Source organism: Morus notabilis, unplaced genomic scaffold (assembly GCF_000414095.1).
Source record: "Morus notabilis unplaced genomic scaffold, ASM41409v2 Scaffold235, whole genome shotgun sequence".
Taxonomy (NCBI): domain Eukaryota; kingdom Viridiplantae; phylum Streptophyta; class Magnoliopsida; order Rosales; family Moraceae; genus Morus; species Morus notabilis.
The window spans coordinates 171151-191952 of NW_010360036.1; the positions used below are offsets into that span (position 1 = coordinate 171151).

Below are 20802 nucleotides of genomic sequence, written 5' to 3' on the forward strand. Positions count from 1 at the left end.
GTAACTCGTGAAAGTTTAAATTGATATGTGTAATTTAGTTGCCTCACTTTTCTTTATTAATTGTGTTCCAAATTGTATATAAACGCTAATGTTCAGGTTTATTAGAATGTGCGAATTTGAGATGTGATTACAAGGAGACTTTTATAATTTTGGATTGATATTTTCATTGCTGAAATTCGGATGACATCATCAGATCAATCCACAATTCACCGCCGTTTTTCTCTTTGTAGATTCATGTCGTAGTAATAACGTCTATCCAAAATTTTTTCAAAGAGGTAAACTTTCTCTTGTTTTTCATTTTTTTTTTTTTTTTTTTTTGATGATGAGGTTCCAACTCATCTTATATGTATAACATTCACCCCATGTGAGTAGATAACATATTTAAATGTGGCGGCAAAATCAATACCCAAAATTATTATGATTTAGTCAACTTACGTTGCAAGTTGTAGGTTGCAAGTTGCACCATTATATAAGAAACAAAGACGGCTTTTTTGGATAATTTTACACAAACCAGCCTCTGCATCATTATCAACTGCAGGTTTCAAAATTTTCATTCTAACAAGTTTGTGGTTGCATTGAAAAATTACAAATGAAATATTAAATATATACAGACTAGTTATAAATTATGTGTGCGTTTCTTTTTTGAACAACTATCCACTCATTTTTTGTTATTTGCCAAGAAAAAAAATCGTGAAAACCTTTATTATAACCCGCACCAGCAAACTCAAACCATCGAGAAATCATGTATATATTTTCCTTAGTCTGTTACTTAATGTCTCACCTAGACATTAATGACCTTTTTTTTTTTGTATAAAGTCGTTCATCAACCAGTTTTTTTCCGGAAATAAAATACCAACTTTCTCTACCTCCTTTTTTTTTTGTTTTTTTGTCTCGATGAGGTTCCAACTCATTCTAGCTATAAAATATTCACACCATGCGAGTAGATACAATATTTCAATGTGGCAGCACAATCAAATGCCAAAAAATATTCACACCATGTAATTAAATACCATGCAAGTTGCACCATCATATTAAAAAAATTCAAAGAAGACTTTGTCTCACTTTTTTGTTTATTTATATAATATAAAGAAAATTAAAGAAGACTTTTTTTTTAATTATTTATTAGGGTTGCCGTTATAGCAAACTCACACCAGCAAGAAATTTTCCTCTTTTTTTCCCTCATCCTCTTGGATTACAGCTAGCCTTACTATTATTTAATATCTCTAATCAGAGATCCTAACTCCTACATCCATTTTTATGTCCAGATCTTTCACAGAGAGAAGTATAGTCTCATTGTGAAAACAATTCCTCTATTGTGAAAACAGCTCCGAATCTGAGTATGGCTGAAGCTCTAGTCTCATTACTCATTGAGCATTTCGGTTCCATGGCTCTTGAGCTGATTGAAGAGGAAGTGAGGCTGGTCAAAGGTGTGGATGAAGATGTTGCGAACCTCAAGACCAATCTTGAGGACATTCGAGCAGTGCTTAAGGATGCTGAGCAGAAGCAACTGAACGATGCGAGTCTAAAGAGATGGTTGGATAAGCTCAATAATGCGGCGCACGACATGGATGATGTTCTGGACGAGTGGAACACTGCCATTCTTGAATTCAAAATCAAGAAAGAAGAGGAAGCTGAAAACAATGCTTCTTCATCAAACAAGAAGGTGTGTTTTCCTATGCCCTCTTCTTGCTTCTATTTTACCAGAGTCAAACGTCTTACTTTGCGTCGTGACATTGCTCTCAAAATCAAAGAACTGAACCAAGACCTGGATAGGATTGCCAAAGATAAAGATAACTACAACCTTAACATAAAGAGGATCGTTGAACGACCTGAGCATCGACAGACTACTTTCCTTATTGATGAAACCAAAGTTCAAGGTCGAGATGAGGATAAGAGTCTGTTAATAAGCAAATTGTTGAGTGAGAGCAGTGATGATGGGAGACACCTTGATATCATCCCCATTGTGGGGATGGGCGGTCTCGGAAAAACTACTCTTGCCCAGCTAGCTTATAATGATGAGACGATTAAGACCCACTTTGATAAGCGAATTTGGGTGTGCGTCTCAGATCCTTTCGAGGAGGTCAAGATTGCCAAAGCAATTATTGAAGGCCTCGGAAGTAGTGGTCCAAGTTCAGTCGAATTGAATGCTTTAGTGCGCTGCATTCATGAGTCCGTCGAGGGAAAGAAATTTCTTCTCGTCCTAGATGATGTATTGCTTGAAGATTACAGTAGATGGGAAACTGTACATGTAGCTCTTCAAAATGGTGCTATAGGGAGTACGATACTGGTGACCACCCGAAAGCAAGAAGTTTCGATCATGATGGGGGCAGCCACACACCAGATTAGTCTGGAAAGATTGTCTGAAGAGCATTGTTGGTTAATTTTTAGCCAATTGGCATTCATGGAAAGAACAACAGAGGAGCGCGCCGAATTAGAAAATATTGGTAGGCAAATTGCAAGAAAATCAAGTGGCTTGCCCCTTGTTACTAAAACTTTAGGTAGTCTCATGCGCTTTAGAAAGACCATAAGTCAATGGGAGGACATTTTGTGCAGTGAACTGTGGGAGTCGAAAGATGTTAAAGTTAGGGAAATTTTTGCTCCATTTCTACTTAGTTATTACGATCTACCTCCTCTGCAAAAACGTTGTTTTTTATATTGTTCGGTATTTCCTAAAGATTATGATATTGAAAGAGATGACTTGATCGAGATGTGGATGTCACAAGGTTATTTAAGCCAAACAATAAATTCCAAGAAAGAAGGTCGAGATTGTTTTGAAAGTTTAGCTATGCGGTCCTTTTTTCAAGATTTCAAAGAGGGTGAATACTATGGAACCATTACTTGCAAAATGCATGACATAGTTCATGACTTTGCTCAATTTTTGATGGGTAGTGAATACGTTCTGATAGAAGTTGATGGTATTAAAGAGAATAAAAAGGAAGTAGATGAAAGCACTCGTCACTTGACCTTGGCGGTTAGATCTGAAGACCATTTTCTGACCCTAAGGCACAATGCAAAGAATTTGCGCTCAATTTACATTTACGCGGACAGCAACAAACTACATGTTGATAGAATATTGTTGTTTTCTCATCTGACACGTCTCCGGACGTTAACAATGGATGACTGCGAGTTTGAAATTTTACCAGAGGATATTGGTTTATTGAAACATCTAAGATATCTGGACTTGTCTGGTAACACTAATTTGAAGGAATTGCCTGGCACATTGTTTAATCTGTATAATCTTCAGACTCTGGCATTGTGTAATTGCAGTTCACTTCCAAGACTACCAGAGAAGATTGCAAAACTGGTCAACTTAAAAAATCTATATATCTTTGGGTGCTGCTTCGAGGGCCTGCCAAAAGGGATAGCAAAATTGACTGGTCTCCTCACTCTTGATATGTGGGTGGTGCCCAAGGAGAGAAAAACATATCTTGATCTCGGAGATCTAAAAATGTTGAAATACCTTCAATTTCAAAGCATTCTCTGTATTCAAAGGTGCGCAAACGCGGGCAATCTTGATGAGGCTGAAAAGATAAATCTCAGCAGTTGGCAACATCTTCTTGACTTGACACTGGAATTTAGAGAATCTGATGAGCTGTATGAAATTGGAGAAATTCTTGATGATGATACTGAAATTCTGGAATCCTTGCAACCACATCCTAACTTAAAAGCATTAGAAATCTCAAACTACCAAGGTGCAACAGTGTCTCCCACTTGGATGATGTCGCTAACTAATTTGACAAGTCTCGAACTAAACTTTTGTACAAAATGTGAGATTTTACCCCCACTAGGAAAAATGCCTTCTCTTGTTTCGCTGGTTATTTGTTGCTTGGATAGCTTGAAGAAGGTGGGTCCAGAATTCCTTGGAATTATAGAAAGAGACGAAGAAGATCACGGTATAGCTAGAAGGGATCAGGATACTCCATCCGAACCATCCATTATTTCTTTTCCGAGATTGAAAAAGCTTAAATTTGATTGGAACGAGGAGTGGAAAGAGGGAAAGAGTGGGAAGGTTACAGGATGACAACAACGACACCGACAAAAATTATGCCATGTCTTCACTCCTTGAAGATTACCAAGTGTCACAACCTGGAAAAGCTCCCAGATTTCCTCCAAATGACTCCACTGCAAAATTTATCTATCAAAAAGTCTAAAATTTTGCAACGAAATGTCCGAAAAGGTACCGGAAAGGAATGGTACAAGATTTTTCATGTCCCAAACATCCAAATCAATAAAAAGTACGTGCAGAAAAATGGTGTTTGGATTCAGAAAGACGAAAGTGACGATGGAGAAACATCATCAAGCGAATGAAACTCGTCGGAAGTAGAAAAATGCATGCAACTAGTGTCATGAAGCTTGGCTCTTGGATCGATGAGGCGGATAATGCTCCAGCATTTTCTGGTAATTTTACTTTATCCTTTCATGCACAAAATTTCTGAACTTATTCGCATATTTTTAGTCTTTGCTTCAAAAGCTTATGTCAACTTGTGGCCCATATGTATTTTCATAATCCCCACTTTTTTTTTTCAATACATTACCTTCTCTCACTATGATATTTTCTTTCGACTCTAGCCTCATTAGCATACACATGTCCAATCGGAAGAAGTATTATCCATATGTGCGGAGACTCAAGCGTTGTGATGATCTTTCCAGATGATTTCTTTCTTATGGTAAGTCATGAAACGAAATTCTACTCACCTCATTTTTGGATTTTCCAAATTTTCTTTGGTTTCAAGATTATATGTTAATGACATATTATAGTCTTCAGATTTGTCAGGGGCATGTTTGTATGTTTCTCCACTAAAACAGCCAAGGGCCATGAACTTTTGCAGCCACAAAAGAACACTTGATGGAAATTTCCAGACTATCTCACTATATCAATTCATCATGATGCAAACCTGTTCTGGGACCACATTGATGGAAATTTGGAGAGTAAGAGCTCATCTAGCAAAGTGATTGCTTCTGTTCTTTTTATTTTAAGTGAAAGTGTAAATCTCATTTGAATTTCTCTCTCATTTTGTACACAAAAATTAGAGTTTTTGAATCACTTGTAGAAGGAGAGTATTGATCTTGGAGGAGTAGAAATTTCTACAAGATTAAGGTATTCTGTCATGAAGTTAACCTTTTAGCATAGCTCGATATATTAATTTTAGATCTACTGGCCTTTCAGAGCCCTTGGATTCAACTACATGGTTCTGAGGTTTCTAACTTTTGTGCTGATGGATGTGCAACACAAAATTATTAGCTGCTATAGGACATGTAGCGGTCGAGGTATGTTTTTCAAAGCCTATCTGTTCTATAACCATATAGAAAAAAAAAATAGTTATATATCGTCATACATTTAATAAACCAATGGATTACGTGCTGCAGATCAAGTTTTCTTTTATGGAGAAGTTACCGACAAATCCAAAACTTGATGTCAACGTCCAATGCCTTTATAGGTATGCAATTTAACCAAATGGCAAGTTCATTCTAATGTGTGTTCATTTTTCATTCAGTTATGTATATGTGGTTCTGATTTCTCAATCAAGTGGCATGATATGGCAACTGAAAATGCTGGTTGCAATTTCAGGTTGAAGAAGAAGGACGAAGAGTACTCAATAAGGGTGGTTGTTGGAGCACTTTGGCTCTGGCTTTTGGGTATATGTGCTTCTGTTGACCTTTTCAGGGTATCTTCTGGCACAAATTTGCTATGCAATAAAAACCCAACCATGTCTTGTGTTAACAGAATGAAAGAATCCTTTGAATTCTGATTAATCCAAGGCTTCTGCTCCATTCTACGGCGTGGAAATATCTTTCTGGACTGCTTGTTGTGTGTCCTCATTTTATGACACATGTTACTGTGAGATGGCATGATACACTGATTGGTGATGTGCTAAATCAGTCCTATTCAAGATCAGCATTTTAACTGAAAACAGTTGGGAATGCTTTGCTGGAGAAGACAGTGACAACCGAATTTCTTGATCAACCGAATTTCTGGATGCTTTGCTGCATCATGCAGATCAAGAGTTTCTTTTATGGAGAAGTTATCGACAAATCCGAAACTAGATGTCAACATCCAATGCTTTAAAGCGTATGAACTAAAATAATAGTACTATGGCAAGTTGGTACTAATGTATGTTCCTTTCTCATCACCTATCAACGTGCGGTTCATATTTCTCAGTCAGCTGGCGCGCTTTCGCTTTGGTTTTCAACTTATTTTGCTTCTGTGGATCTTATTTCTAGCATGTATCAGTTTTAGTTTTGTGACTCGTTGTATAAATAGGTTATAGTTCGCAGAAGGATAGGATACTATCACTGTAATTTACTGTATTTGAGAGCACATTTTGTACTGTAAGAATTTTGTTTGGCTCGAGAGAAAATCAGAGAGGTTTGTCTTGAGAATTTTGGTGAGAACAACGAGATCCAATTTCTGAACTGATCTCTGAGGGTGTAACATTTATTCTCCAATAGTGATCATCACAAGCGGTTCCAGTCCCGAGGACGTACGAGAATTCAATCTCCGAACCTCGTTAAGTCTTGGTGTGATTCTTTTGTTGATTCTCTGTTTTTGATTGCTTGTGCCTCTACTTGTGTTTCTGTGTACTTTGTTGAAAATTGATGGAAATTGCCAGAAAGTCTCACTAGATCAATTCATCATGAGGCATACCCTGTTTTGGGACTTTCGATGGAAATTGGGAGGGTAAGACCACATCAAGCATAGTGATTGCTTGCTTTTTAGAAGGAAAATAAAATAAAAATAAATAAAAATAAAAAAGTGAAAATTGTAAATCTCTTTAATATATTTTCATTTTTCATTCAATTGTCAATGTTGGATTCATATTTCTCCATCAGCTGGCATGAAACGACAAGTTTTGAGTCTAAAGAGACGAAAGAAGACTGCTCTACAAGGATGGTTGACTGTTGTTTAAGCACTTTGTACTCTGCTTAATCTGAGTATATTCTAATTTATACCTCGGAAAGATTCCTTGTTATTTTATCTCCTTTTTCTTATGTAACTTATATTTTTATCTGGATAGCTATGTAATTGACAAGCTCTTCAGATTTGACTATGTAACCACCGATTTGTGATTCAATCAAGAACACCAACGTACCACGTAACTTCTTTCATTAGATTTGAAAATCTATAATTCTTTTTATTTCATATGCTTAAATCTTAAATGATTTTTTTACTACAGTATTAAATTCTGTTACAGTATTTTTTTCATAAAAATTTTAAATTTTATACGTTAAAATATAGTATTTTTTATAAAAAAAATTTAATTTTTAAACGTTAAAATTAAGAATCATGAATTTAATATACCTTTTACACGGATCTTAACTCTTAATGATACTACGACTTTCGCAATTTATTGGTATTCCTTGAAAAACAGATGCTTGTGGCCTATATCTGGAAATTTAGTGTAAAATTCCAGTTGTATTTTTAACTGTGTACCTTTTGGAATTGCCAAGATAATTCTCAAATTCTTGATACCAAACACAAGCGATGATTCATCTTCGAGCAAACAAATAATAATAATAATGAACAAAAAAAAAAAGAATTATCCGCACTGAATATGATTAAAGAAAAATATTTTAATTAAAAATTTATTTAATTCACTGATTCAAATTTTTAATTTAAATTAAAATGTAATTTTATGTAAAAAATATTTATTACTGTTTTTAAAAAAAATTTACTATAATAAAACTCAATTTTTAAATTTAAATCGATAAAATGAACAAAATTTAATAAGATTTAATGAGAAAAAAAAAAAAGACTTCTATCAATACGATAAATTGAGATATTTAAGAATACATATTTTACTAATTTTCTGTTAATCCCTGATTTGTTTGTTTACAAAACCTAAGTCGATATGCATTTATTGTTACTTCAATCATGCAGATTATTGATACCACAAATCTACAAACATATCTAACTAATGATTTAGGCCCGTTTACGATTTGAAAAAATTCAAGTTGAGACGCACTTTTTTGTAAAAATTTTTTATTGTAAAAATAAATTAAATATGATTATTTTATAAAACATTTTTACAGTAATAAAATTTAAATTTTAAACTCAGAACAGAACTTTAATTATAAAAGAAACAAATAATTAGAAACCAAAGATAAATAAATAAGAAAATTGGAAATAGAAGGAGGAAATTGGCATTAATAACAATCAGGGCCAAGAAAAAAACTCAGCTCCAACTATGTACACAGGAGGGAGAGGATTTTTGAATTATTATGATCCTCAGTTCAATTATATACAGAAAAGAAACCATTTTTATAGTTGATGAATTTGGGTTTTGAACCCTCTCCATTTACAAATTCACAGTTGCTAATAAAAAAATAAATTAAAGATAGGGATTAATATGAGACGAGTAATCTCTAATCCCAGCTCCTTCCCAACCCATCCACTCCTCCCACATGTCGTAATCTGAATCGTACATTCCTCTCATCGGCTCATCAATCCCTTGATCGTATTCGTACTGCTCGTATATGTCCTGTGTTGTAGATTCTTCTCTCAAATTGCTCATCACAATCTGCGCAGATTTATTATAATCACAAATTAAAGTCAAATAAATATATATATCCATAACAAATAATTTCATTGAAATAAAAAAAATTGTGTACTCACATCATATGCTTCATTTATTGTGTGAAATTGCACCCCACAATTGTTTCCTTTGCATACATCAGGGTGATACTGCAAATCCAAGAGAAAACAAAAAAGTTCCTATTTTTAGACAAAGAAACCCTAGAAATCCCAACAAAATTTGAATTTCAAAGAAAGATTATGGAATCGGGGATGGATAGAGAAATAAAGAACAGATTCTTTTTATTTACAAAAAAAAAAAAAAAAAAAAAAAAAGAATTTTTTTTTTTTAAAAAAAAAAAAAAAAAAAAAAAAAAAAGGAAATAAAAGAGAGATTCATCGAAATCGAACCTGCAAAGCGAGCTTTCTGAAAGCCTTCCTGACCTCAGATTCAGAGGCACCTGGTTCGATCCTCAAAGTCTTGTACGGATCCAACACAGAGGAAGAATAAGAAGCGCGACAAACCCTAACTCTGTTCGTCGTCGTCTTCGTCTTGGTCGGCTTGTCCTTGACCGGAATCCAAGACGATCCATTACCGCCAATAACTCCAGCAGTAGCAGCAGCCATCGCAAAACCGATCAGAAAATCTCTCGAATCGCAAATCCAAGAACACTCAGAAACCAAACCCAAAGAGAGAGAAAAACGGAAAAAGCAAAAGGCTTCAAAGAAAGAGAAGAAAAAACAATGACTGATTGTTGAATAGAATAGAAGAATGGATAAAGGAGGCTTTTGAAGAAGGGAAGGGGGTCGTATTTATAGAGTGGACATTGAGGTGTGGAGTCCTTATCCAACGGGGTGCGTCTTTTTTTGGATTAAAAAGCGAGAGAGAGAGAGAGAAGGCTTTGCCGTGCCTGTGCTTATCAGTTATGTTGCTTTGTAATTTGTATAATTGGTCCTAGTCAGATTTGGAGACCCTTTTTTTGGATTTGTTATGGATGGGATAATCAAATATTCCCTTTTCTATTACGGATTATTCCCGTTTCTCCTCCTATTTTTAGGATTTTTTTTGGATATTCCGTTAAACTTCTTTTTTTTTTTCAAGTTTTAAAGTCGTTTAACAGTTTCAAGCTTTTTTTTTTTTTACTCCTTTTGATGTTTCTTGTTCTTATTTGTTTACTATTTACTATTAATCAAGCATCAATTTTTTCAATTTTTTTAATTTGATGATTGTTGCATCATACTCAAAATCATATCTTTTTTTTTTTAAGACTCATTTTGATTAGAAAAAAAAAAAAAAAACTCATTTTGAAGGCCAAGGAGAAAAATAGCCAACTTTTAATTAACTAGAAAAGAAAAGATCAGGACTAGAACTACAAAATCTTCAAACATTTGAGGCCACAATAAAAATCACAAAGAACCTGCACCATAAATAATGGGTATGTTTATTTTACTAATTTAAATTTAAAATTTAAATTTTATTAAAATAAAAAATTTAAAAAAATAATTACATTTAATTTTTTTATTATAATAAAAAACTCTTATAAAAATTATAATTTAATTTAAATTAAAATTTTAAATTAATTAATTAAACGGCCCAATAAACATATGAATTCTCAATCAGATTGGGGACCAGGAGGTGAGGAAGTCAGACACGTGGCGAATATAACATGGAGAAAAGGATCATGATAAATCTTTTGTATTTAGCTCTGGGTACGTAAATTATGGGAAAAAAGACTTTCCTTTCAAATTTCTACCGTTGAGACGGTTCGGTGATTTGTTTTTCTAGCCCAAAAAAAAAAAAAAAAAGAGGATTTTGTTCTGTTATTCCTTTTATCAAAAATTTAAAATATATATATATATGGGAAGCGTTGGAAGCAGTGAGACTGCTGAGTGGATAAGGTGACTTTCAAGGATTTTAATCCACGCAGATCCGCGCAAGCAAGCCCTTATTTAAAGGAATTTGCTACTCGTTTTATTAATTCACACAAAATCAGAGAGTATTTTAAATTACAGGTGATGTCCTTTTAAATTTGTTTGTTTCGTATGTTTGGACTTGGTCATCTTTTATACCATCACTATTAATTGGTCAAGGGAGGGAGAGTTAGAGAGAGTGAGGAGGTTCTTAAAAATAGAGGTTGATCGAAGTTTCGGCACTGTTATAGAGCGTATCGTGAGATTTCTGACCGTGAAATTTAATTCTCTGACTAGTCACGTCATGAGTTTTTCGTTGGTGATAGTGATGTACGACGTGGTTGTTCTGTTTGAACAGATCTAAACTGGTTAAGAGCTTAGAAGTTGAATTGATGATCTCCTTTCTCAGGAGAGTTTTCCACTTAGTGACTGAGATCTCTTCGTTGGTTGTCTTCATCAATGGTCTTTTGGCCGGCCACCCTCCACCGGAGGTTTCTACCGGCGGTGGTCGGGGGTTTTTGTCTTTTTATAACTTTTATGTTTGTAGTAAGGTTGATGGTTTTCCCACACGACCCTTATCTGGTTTGTTATTTTTTGTTAGATTTAGGTGTTCGGCTTAATGCCGATTGGGTGGTCTTAGTCCGGTTAGAATTTTTCCTATGCCGTGTAGATGTCTCCTTTTTATGGGTTTTGATGATCTGCTCCTCCAATGCTCGACAGCTTATGTTGAAGAGATGAGTTTTCTCCAGTCGAGCTTGCAGTCCGCTCATTGATAGTGTGTCGAGGTACTTTTTTTGTTTCGGGCCTCAAAAGTACGTTTGTCCTTAAGATGAGTTAGCATTGTACTAAAATTATTGTTTATTAATATTTTAATAAAATGTAATTTTTCCTTTTAAAAAAGGACTTGGTCATCTTTTTTATTTATTTTACTAATACTATAAAAAAAAAAAAAAAAAAGTAGTTTTTTATTGACAGGAAAACGTAAAAGGCGCTTGTTTTGAATCGACGTCCACATTATTTGATTCAGCTGCTCAGGTACACCAGCTTGGGAAGTAAACTTCATTGAAAAAAAATAATAATAATATATAGTAACAATAAAAGATTATAATTTACAGCAACAATGAGGGTGGGCATGGATGTAAAGTATTTCGTCCATGCAGCAAAAAGGCCAAATTCACAACACTAAGAAGCATTTGATAAACAAAAATACTGACGTGGGATGTTCCTTAATGACTGCCTCTGCATTTATCTCGTGGCGCTCTTGAATTTAGTTTTTAAATGGATAATGTTGAATTTTTCTTTGTTTTCTCCACAAAAATACAACAGCTGTTTGTTGAAACAGCTTACACGCGGTTTATTTGAAGCCATACTACGACAACTGGATAAGTCCCTTTTATTATAGCCTATAGCTTTCAGACGTGTAATGCATGTGAACCATCTTTTTTTTAATGGGTCCTTTTTTTTTTTTTTTTTTTTTTTTGCGCTAGAAATCCCTTTTTTAATGGGTCAGTCCTTAAATTTGAGGGCCTGTAGTCTGTAGTCTCTCTCCTACGCGTTCACCAGCAAGTCATTTGCATAATCCTCGTCAATAAAAAGGGCAAAAAATATTAATAATAATAATAATAATATATTATCCCAGCAGATTTATGGAAAATGTGATTCATGTGACATTCACACTTTGGTTACCATTCTATCAATAGATTTTTAGGGAGTTTCTTTAATCTATTGAAAAAAATGAATTATCGATAGATTTTTATTTTTTAATATTTTGATATATATAAAAAATTATTTATTCTGTATATTTTTTTTTTAATTTGATGTATATTTAATATAGTTTTAATAATTAAAAACTAACTTTATCAGTAAACTGGCCTACTAAAAAATGTTCTAAATTTTTAATATATTTCTATTTTTCATTAAATATTATGCAAATACAGAATTGCCTCAAAAGAATGCATAATGTATGAAGGTATAAGTAAAATAAATACAGAATACGTCAAGGCAATAAATTAAGACTAAAAATGCAACTAGAAATTGAGAATTTTTTAATTGGATAAGAGAAAATAACATATCAATATTCAATTGTTTTGACAAATAGATTTTTATCAAATGTAGTTGATTTATATAACTTTTCCTTATCATAAAAAAGATCCTTTCGGTCTCGTTCATTTCACCGATTCGAGTTTTCAGTTTTAGATTTTTACAGTAAAAAGCTCTCAGAAAATGTCACATCTAACTTTTTCTGTAACAGTGAAAAGTTCTCAGAAAATGTGACATTTCAGCTCAAATTGAAAACTTGAATCCGTCAAGTGAACGAGTTTTCTTTTCACGTTTTTCCATTTTCATAGTTGGACCCAAACTACTCCAATCCATTTTCTACTCCAAGAATTCTTTGAAGGGGCGCAGTTGGTTCAAAAGACTTTCAATTTTAGACTTTGAGATTGTAATTGGTAGAAAATTATTTGAAAATTACAATAATCTGGTCAACATAAAGCAACGCTGACTTCTTAACTGCGCTTCCTCGTTGATTTTCTTTTTCCACAAAGTTGCCAAGATCGCACTTGAACCATTCATGTTTGGCAATAATCTCATGCATAATATCTCATAATATCTAATTCTTAGGACCGGCATTGTCTCTCTACGTGTTACTATCATAAAGGAGATTTCAGAGAAGCTCCAATCAACAAGAGGGATCAATTAAAAAAATTCAAAGTTTGATATTTTTGTTTTTTTTATTCCAAAATAGATATTTCCAATGTCTCTATTCGGCTGCAACATGTTAGTTGTAAAACTTGTACCTATATGAAGCTATCAATATCTTCTATCAATATGTCATATGTGTGTGTGTGTGTCTATATATATATATATATATATATATATATATATATGTATATATGTATGTATGTATATGTATATCAATATCTCAAGAAAATCTATTCTAACAAAACAAATAACAATACGCAGGAGTTATGTTATAATCAGATCAATGTCTCATTTTAGAGTAAATTCAAGCCTACATATTCCGTCAGGTGAATTAGTGTAAGAGCATTTGGCCGAGAAACTTTTTCAGATATCTCAGTCCTGTGAAATTAATTAATTTTTGTTTTGACCCAGAGGTAATGCTTACATGCATCAATATTTGTTTATCAATTTTCATAAGAAATGATGTAAAGCCATAAAAGTGCAGTGTCAAATTCGTGAAGTAAAATACACATATAATTAAAACCTTCATTCACTTCACCGATTTGAGTTTTCAGTTTTAGATTTCTACAGTAAAAAACTTTCAGAAAATGTCATATCTAACTTTTTCTGTTACAATGCAAAGCTCTCAGAAAATGTCACATCTCAACTCGAATTAAAAACTCGAATCTGCGAAGTGAACGTGACCTACATTATAATTTAAAATGTCAGTTATCACATAATTTGGGATATATGTAAACTTAGATAAACTACTTTCATTTTGTCACTCTGTAAGACTAATTACAAGATGAGGAAACCACAATGGAAACAAAGTAGATACCTCAGTCAAATTTAGTAATAATACCACTAAGACCAAAAGAGTAGGTAGGTAAAAAAAATACTTGCTTCTAGAAGCTATGATGAGGAAACAAAACATATTCATTCTTCCACTATTTCCATGGTGATCTTAGCAGCCAATCAAAGCACTTGCTACAGCAGTTTCTTCATTAATCTCTTTAAGCATCTTTTGAAATTTCATAGCTTTTCCATGGCTGTTGAAGCCAAGTTTTCTCAATTCCCTCTTCCTTTTGGACTTTCCATGTCTTCTTTTCTTTTGGCTCACACTTGACAAAGCGTTCAAGTCTATATTGATCGTGTCATGGGTTTGTTTTTCCCCTTTTTTTTTTTTTTTTTAGAAATCTTTTTTTTCCCTCTTCTTTTTACCAACGGAAAGAGACTAGAGGCTTGAAAACAATAAAAAAAGATTAATTTTAGTATAACCTCTAATTGTTAGAAACAAGTCTTTTTGGACCTTTCGGAGAATGATCAATCAATGTTCTAACTTTCTATCAAATAGATTTTATTTTTTTTTTATTTTTTATTTTTTGAAGTTAGGATAAGGTGGAATCTTTATGTCAACGCTAATCTGACGTTGTTATGATATCATAAAATTCTCTTCTAATCTATTGATTGCTAAGAGATGCAAGTTTATTAAGAGAAAAAGAATATCATCTTTCAAGTCCTATGTTTGCATTATGCTTGGTTTAGATAGAGGTTCACAAAGATTAGGCTGATATTATTATGTAGAATTATTTGGTAGGGTATGGAAAGTAAAAATATCTTGTTAGGACACAGTTTTTAAGCGTCACATTTTTATCAAGTTCTATTAACCCTAACATTATCATACTTTTATTTTTTATTTTTTTTAATCTAATCTGATCTCACCACGGAATTCTCCTAATATTACTTCTCATCCAATATCATTCCGTTCATGACCTAAAAATGTGCTTGCTCCTTTTGAATTGTTATTATATTATAGGATGTGAATCACCTCCCACTTCATTTTTCCCACTGAAATAATTCTGTGAAGAAACTCACTCGTTTTTGAGATTAGGTCCTTAAGCTTCATAGCCAAATTATTATTATTATTATTTTTTTTTTTTTTTAAAAAGGTTGTAATGCTTCCCAGAAAAATAAGAACATGTAATTTATTTCTTCATCTTTGTATGCTCAGCTGGACATGGTGAAACAAGTTGTTGATCATTGAATAAGAATAGCAGGCAAAGCCCTTACTCAAAAATCTGGGGCACCCACCAGCCAAACTCCCAACAGAGACATGTACATTACTCGATCTCAATAATACTTGGTAAACAACCTTGCATATGTACAAGAATGTCATGAGAAGTGACCTTTTAAGTGTGGAAGCTAACGGTAGCCACAGCCCGCGACTCCAGGAAATGGTGGTCACTTTAGATGACTTCTTTATTGAGTCTCAGATGGTTGCTCATGAAAAGGACTAGTCACTCACTGAAGCATTTGAGCTAACTGGTTTCTTAAACTGAATCAGGATCATCGTCATATTGTCGCATCCCTCCCCACCAGCAGTTGGCGCCACGCATCTCTCAAATACTCTCTCGCAAACGACCGAGAGTTTCGTTTCCTGCATTTGTCAGATAGAAACAGTTGTGTTATCTATCTACATTCCAAACAAAATGAATGGGGGTGTGTGTGTGGGTGTGAGTGTGAGTCTTGCAAATTTACTTCTTTTAACTGCTCTCGTACATAGTCCACCAGTTGTTGGCTAGACATGCAGTCCCTAAAGAATGGGACTAAGAAAAGTCAGCGTTCTGTCAAAGTAGCATAATGGAAAGTAGCCAAATGCAGCCAAATTTAGTGAATAATTTGCATAAAAGATAACCAATAGGAAACTTGTTAATGATAGTATTAAAGATGATATATAAGGAGAATCTACTGCGCTGCTACAAAATTTTACACGACATTAGATGGAAAACTAACTCACCATATCCCATCACAAGCTAAAACAAGAAACTCGTCGTCATGACAAAGCTCGACCTGTGCCAAAGGAAATTGATAAATGACATATGGATGTTATGAATAAAAGCTGAACAATTCTTTCAATTGCTGAACTCATCCCAACCATGCCAGGAAACCTACTCCAAGGAAGAAAAAGTATTTATGATCTCAAAGCCGTAAAATATCACTTTCTTCATATAAATCGAAAAAGGAAACACTTTAAACACCGAGTGAATAATTCACCTCAATCCTGGGAGCACATCTTTTTGATTTTATGTGTGTGTGAATCTTAAACCAACTCACAGTAAATAGGGAAGCAAAAATACATACAGTGTTTATGTCTGGATTTGCGGTTACAATCTGCTTTTCAGCAGGCAAATGTTTGTTCTGCTTGAATTCCGCATCTCCTGCAGCAACACAATTTATATAACATTTTTTTTTTTTTTGCTCATCATTTTTAATTGGAGGGGAAAAAAGGGAAGTATCACTCATTTTATCCTTTTCAGTTAAATATGATACGAGGGAAACTTCAACTACCAATAGCTCTGGTCAAGTTCAAAGTCCCATTGATCCGTCCGACTTGGATAAATCCACCAGCTTTCAGAATCCTATCTTTCTCAACCTCTAACTCAGGCTTATGATCTTTAGACAAATTATATGCCTGCAAATAAAACCGTCGTATGAAACAGGCGCATGCAAACTTCTCCTAGACAATAGCTTAGATTCATCATAGATGTAATGTACCATGACAGATGCGCGCACACACATCAACCCAAACCACACGCCCCCTCCCCCCTACTCCTCTCGTAAATTGACTTATTACAACGACGAACAGTAACAACTAGCAAGGAGGGAGAATAATGAATGAGAGGTGTAGGTATATGACTAGATTTACATAACCCTAAAGTTAACATGCGAGTCTATACCAATTTTTAAGTAGAACTAGTAATTTAATGACATATTTTGTAGTGCAATAGCTCTGATTGTACACTTGGAACGGTGCTCAAGCCAAACATGACCTAATACACATCCATTGTTGTATATGTTCAACCCAATAATTGAGATCATAAACCGCTGCCTGGAGAATATATCTTAGACTTGTTAACCACACGAACAATTGCAAAATGACTCTGTATATCAAGTTCAAGCAGTAGGTACAGGCCTCAATATGGGATAACGAGAAGAAGTTACCTGACCCTTTCTAGATATCACACAACGAGAATCCCCAGCATTTGCTACAACAACTTGGTTGCCTCGAATGACTGCAACACAAGCTGTGCTTCCACAATTTGGCCCATCAAAATCAGAGTGAGGCCCCTAGTATGAAAATATAAAAAGTTTGACGTTTCACCAGAGTTTGAATTATAAAGAAAAATAGTACTAATTACTAGTTACAAGTATAGTCCAGAACTTGGACAAAGCTGCAGTGGCTCCAAAATATGCATCCATAATACTTCTTTGATGCTTAGCTATGGCTGTAAGCGTAAAGTAAATCAGCTTTTGACAATATGCCTGTGATTTTGTAGCTGTTATATTTTTATGCATGTGGTGATGAATAATAGCATTGAAAAAAAAAAAAAAGTGTGTCATTCTAGAAGCAGTCAATATGATGTCTGCTGTGAAATTACCTCTTCAGAAGACCATTCATCAGCATGGTCACTGAATTCACCTCTCTTAACTTCACTACCTCTAGGAGACCATATTAAGCCTTCTAAGACACCAGAAACTCTGGCTACTTTATCTCCCAAGATCGCCAATTCTCTCCACCCCCTTTGTCCACGCATCATCTCATCCATTCTGCAATCCATTAACGCATTAAAACCAAGATATTGAGCTGATATTTAATAATAAAATGCCTTTCATAAATCAGCTGAGAAATGGTAAGTTTCTAATACGAGGACAGTAGTCTAACCTGAGAAAAGATTTTTGTAAAGAAGTTCCTAAATCAACTACAAATGCTTCATGCTTGAGGACCTGTTGGTGAAGGTACTTGGCACAAAACTTTGCAACCGCTTTACCTGCAAATCTTAAAATTACGGGGTAAGAGGCGGCAGAGTCAGGTAACAAAATAAGATATGAACATAATAGGATTAGAAACATAGTAACATTAATGCGAACCTCCATGACCATCGTAAACACCAAAAAATGAAGTTGAACTGTCCAAATCTGGATACGCAGCATGCTGTAACGAAAGCGAAGAATAACATAAACAAAAACACACTATATAATCTCCAACTTATCTTGCATAAAAATTCATGTTCAAATAATCTCTATTATATGCAAACATTTCAAATCCTAGAATATATACATCATACACAAAAAACTTTAGCTCTTCAGCATTTCAGCTAAGGACGGTTTTTAGTTTTGAAAACATAAAACAGAGGTTACTAAAACAAATTAACCTTCCTTAATTTACAAGAAGATTTTCTTTTCAACTTATGAATTTAATTCCACTTCCCAATTTCTTTGTACATCCATTTCCTTCAAATTCAGAGTGTCTCCGTACTGAGGCGAGCCAAAAATGATAAACTAATATTGTATCAACTAGCAACTACCTCACTATGACGTTTGACAAAAATTTATAAGAAAACATTTAAGCATGAACACTTAAATTTGCGAACAAGAAGAATTCAAAGGGTATGTTTTGTTAATTGTAATGGGAAAGGAAAGGATTTGGCGAAAGGAAAAATAGAAATAAGAAATGTAATCATTCATTCCCCTATTAGTGTTTACTTGCTAAGAAGTAGATTTTTTAAAAAAGAAAAAAAAAATCCATTTCTTTTCTAGTATTTACCAACTTTAGGAAAAGGAATTTTAATATAATGTTATTGTGCAAACTGCTAATTATTGATTAAATACTCTAAAAATAGTTTCGTGTTCTGTTTCAATTTTCATCCCTACACAATGTGAGGTCCCACCAAAATCAAGAGTGAGTTAGGATTGGCGTTCCTTTCTTCATCCCTACACCATGTAGGTCCCACCGATAAATATTTTTAATTTTATGAGTAAACACATAAATCGGTGAAAAATAATAGAAATACTGCCTTTTTTTTTTCCTTCTTTTCTCTTTAATATTCATATTCATATTCATGACAAGTAAACTGTAAACATCTCCTAAGCTAAAAGTATTAAGAAAGCTCACAGCATCTTCCATGGAGGCTCGCCATCCTTGCATAGAAGACAAGCCATATCGAAGTCTTTCATTCTCACCATCTTCTGAGGCCTTTTCAGTTCTCGGAGAGCTCAGATATATTCCCATTTCTTACTGCCAAAAATATCAAGCCAACAAATTCAAAAAGAAATTCCATTAAACAACTCAAATCTACATATAAGAATTTCCATGACTGATTTTTTTTTTTTTTTTTAAAAGCTTCCTTTCTAGATCGATTACAAAATTCCATACCAGAAAACATCCCGTAAAAAAAAAAAAAAAAAAAAAAAAAAAGGGGAAAATTTCCCCAAAATTAAATTTTTTCCAAAAAAAAAAAAAAAAAAAAAAAAAAAAAAAAAGTGGAAAATTTCCCCAAAATTAAATCTTTTCCAAAAAAAAAAAGAAAAAAAGAAGCTAAATAAACTTCAAACAAGTAGATAAAATGAAAGGTCTTAATTGGAAAAAAGTTTTCTTTCCTGAATTTCATCGGCTTTCAAACAGAACAGTTGACAAAAAGAAAAAGAAACACGATCACAACTAAAAACAGAATTCATGGCGCAGATTTAACTTTAAAGGCGCAGATTTCGATCGATTTCGACAGATTCCAACTATTATTTGTATATAAGAACATGTATATCTACATACACACTATATATTCAATTAATATTTAAAAAAGTAGAGAAAAGAAAACCTACTAAGATTCAGTGGCTGGATTTCCGTAGAGTGTATTTCCAGATAAAGCGAACCAAAGTTCTAAATTGATGATGACGACGAAGAGGAAGAAGGATGATTTTGATCCATTTGCTTTGGATTTAATTTGTAGTGATTGGTTGTTTTCTTCGAGTCTGCAAACCCAACGGGGCGCGCCCACGTGCCTTGCACGTGATCCAATGTAAAATTACTTTAATTGAGTGTTTTTTCTTACTCTTTTTTTTTTTCTTTTTTGAGTAGTAACTCTAATTGTTTTTTTTTTTTTTTTTTTCCTGATAAACTCTAATTGTTTTTGAAAATGGGAAATATATATTATGAATACACAAGTAACACAACACAAACATTAATCCATACTTTTTCACTAAATTTAATTTTTTTTTTAAAAATGCATGTTTTCACTTAGAAAAATAGTGCATCTATGATGAGAATATGATGAAGAAAATAAATAAATAAGAAACCGAGCACACACAATACTTTTTTATAGATGTTTTATGTATGATGAGAATATGTAATCAACTAATCAACTAATGTCTAGAATACCATAGCAATGAGCAACTTTTGCTAATCTCCTTTTAAGAAAATATTTTCAAGGGTATTCTAAAAAGTAAAATAAATAAAAAAATCGGATCCAAAAACAAAGATAAGATAATTATTTGAAGAAAAAATAGGATGACACAAAATTTCTTTCCTCTTTTCCTATATCATCATCATCAAGATAATCTTTGCCGCTACACCTGGCGAGTAGTAATGTTAAAAATGCCTGTTGTATCTTGTGTGTCATAGTTTTCATAGTAAAATGATGTGACAAAATGATATATTGATTTTTTTATTAAAAAGATATGTTTTATTAATAGATTCATTAATTGAAAAATAACAACTATGTTTTATTAATAGAATCATTACTTGAAAAATAACAACTAACTTACTTAATTATTTAATACAAAAAATTTGATAAACAACCTATGTTATTTTTTATGAGCATTTACAACGAAGCCAATCAAATCTTTTTTCGTAATTTTTTTTT

At 33.4% G+C, this 20802-nt stretch overlaps 3 protein-coding genes across 3 annotated transcripts; 1 reads left to right on the top strand and 2 right to left on the bottom strand.

Moving 5' to 3' along the window:
* Positions 1–1339: 1339 nt before the first annotated feature.
* On the top strand, positions 1340–4021 carry LOC21401051 (putative disease resistance protein RGA3). Its single transcript, XM_010095754.1, has one exon. It carries the CDS (start codon positions 1340–1342, stop codon positions 4019–4021), a length of 2682 nt encoding a protein of 893 aa, XP_010094056.1.
* Positions 4022–8123: 4102 nt separating this feature from the next.
* Positions 8124–9306, bottom strand: LOC21401054 (chaperone protein dnaJ 8, chloroplastic). The gene is made up of 3 exons (XM_010095757.2): positions 8924–9306; positions 8615–8683; positions 8124–8519 (listed from the first exon to the last, which is right to left on the bottom strand). Exons 1-3 carry the CDS (start codon positions 9137–9139, stop codon positions 8331–8333), a joined length of 474 nt encoding a protein of 157 aa, XP_010094059.1. The 5' UTR covers positions 9140–9306; the 3' UTR covers positions 8124–8330.
* Positions 9307–15072: 5766 nt separating this feature from the next.
* LOC21401055 (probable protein phosphatase 2C 60) lies at positions 15073–19857 on the bottom strand. The gene is made up of 11 exons (XM_010095758.2): positions 19763–19857; positions 19059–19181; positions 18035–18098; positions 17829–17934; positions 17545–17713; positions 17108–17233; positions 16454–16577; positions 16247–16323; positions 15903–15955; positions 15644–15698; positions 15073–15542 (listed from the first exon to the last, which is right to left on the bottom strand). The coding sequence occupies exons 2-11, from the start codon at positions 19173–19175 to the stop codon at positions 15399–15401; spliced, it is 1035 nt and encodes a 344-aa protein (XP_010094060.1). The 5' UTR covers positions 19176–19181; positions 19763–19857; the 3' UTR covers positions 15073–15398.
* Between the last annotated feature and the right edge of the window lie 945 nt (positions 19858–20802).

Bases quoted from the DNA above. Each gene is read 5' to 3' on its own strand.
- LOC21401051 (XM_010095754.1), top strand. From the start codon at position 1,340: ATGGCTGAAGCTCTAGTCTCATTACTCATTGAGCATTTCGGTTCCATG.
- LOC21401054 (XM_010095757.2), bottom strand. From the start codon at position 9,139: ATGGCTGCTGCTACTGCTGGAGTTATTGGCGGTAATGGATCGTCTTGG. The intron at 8,684-8,923 runs GTTCGATTTCGA...TTGGATTTGCAG, and splicing joins TCAGAAAGCTCGCTTTGCAG to TATCACCCTGATGTATGCAA. The intron at 8,520-8,614 runs GTGAGTACACAA...AAATCTGCGCAG, and splicing joins CAATAAATGAAGCATATGAT to ATTGTGATGAGCAATTTGAG.
- LOC21401055 (XM_010095758.2), bottom strand. From the start codon at position 19,175: ATGGGAATATATCTGAGCTCTCCGAGAACTGAAAAGGCCTCAGAAGAT. The intron at 17,935-18,034 runs GTTCGCATTAAT...TAAGATTTGCAG, and splicing joins TGTTTACGATGGTCATGGAG to GTAAAGCGGTTGCAAAGTTT. The intron at 15,699-15,902 runs GTGAGTTAGTTT...CCCATTCTTTAG, and splicing joins TTAGCTTGTGATGGGATATG to GGACTGCATGTCTAGCCAAC.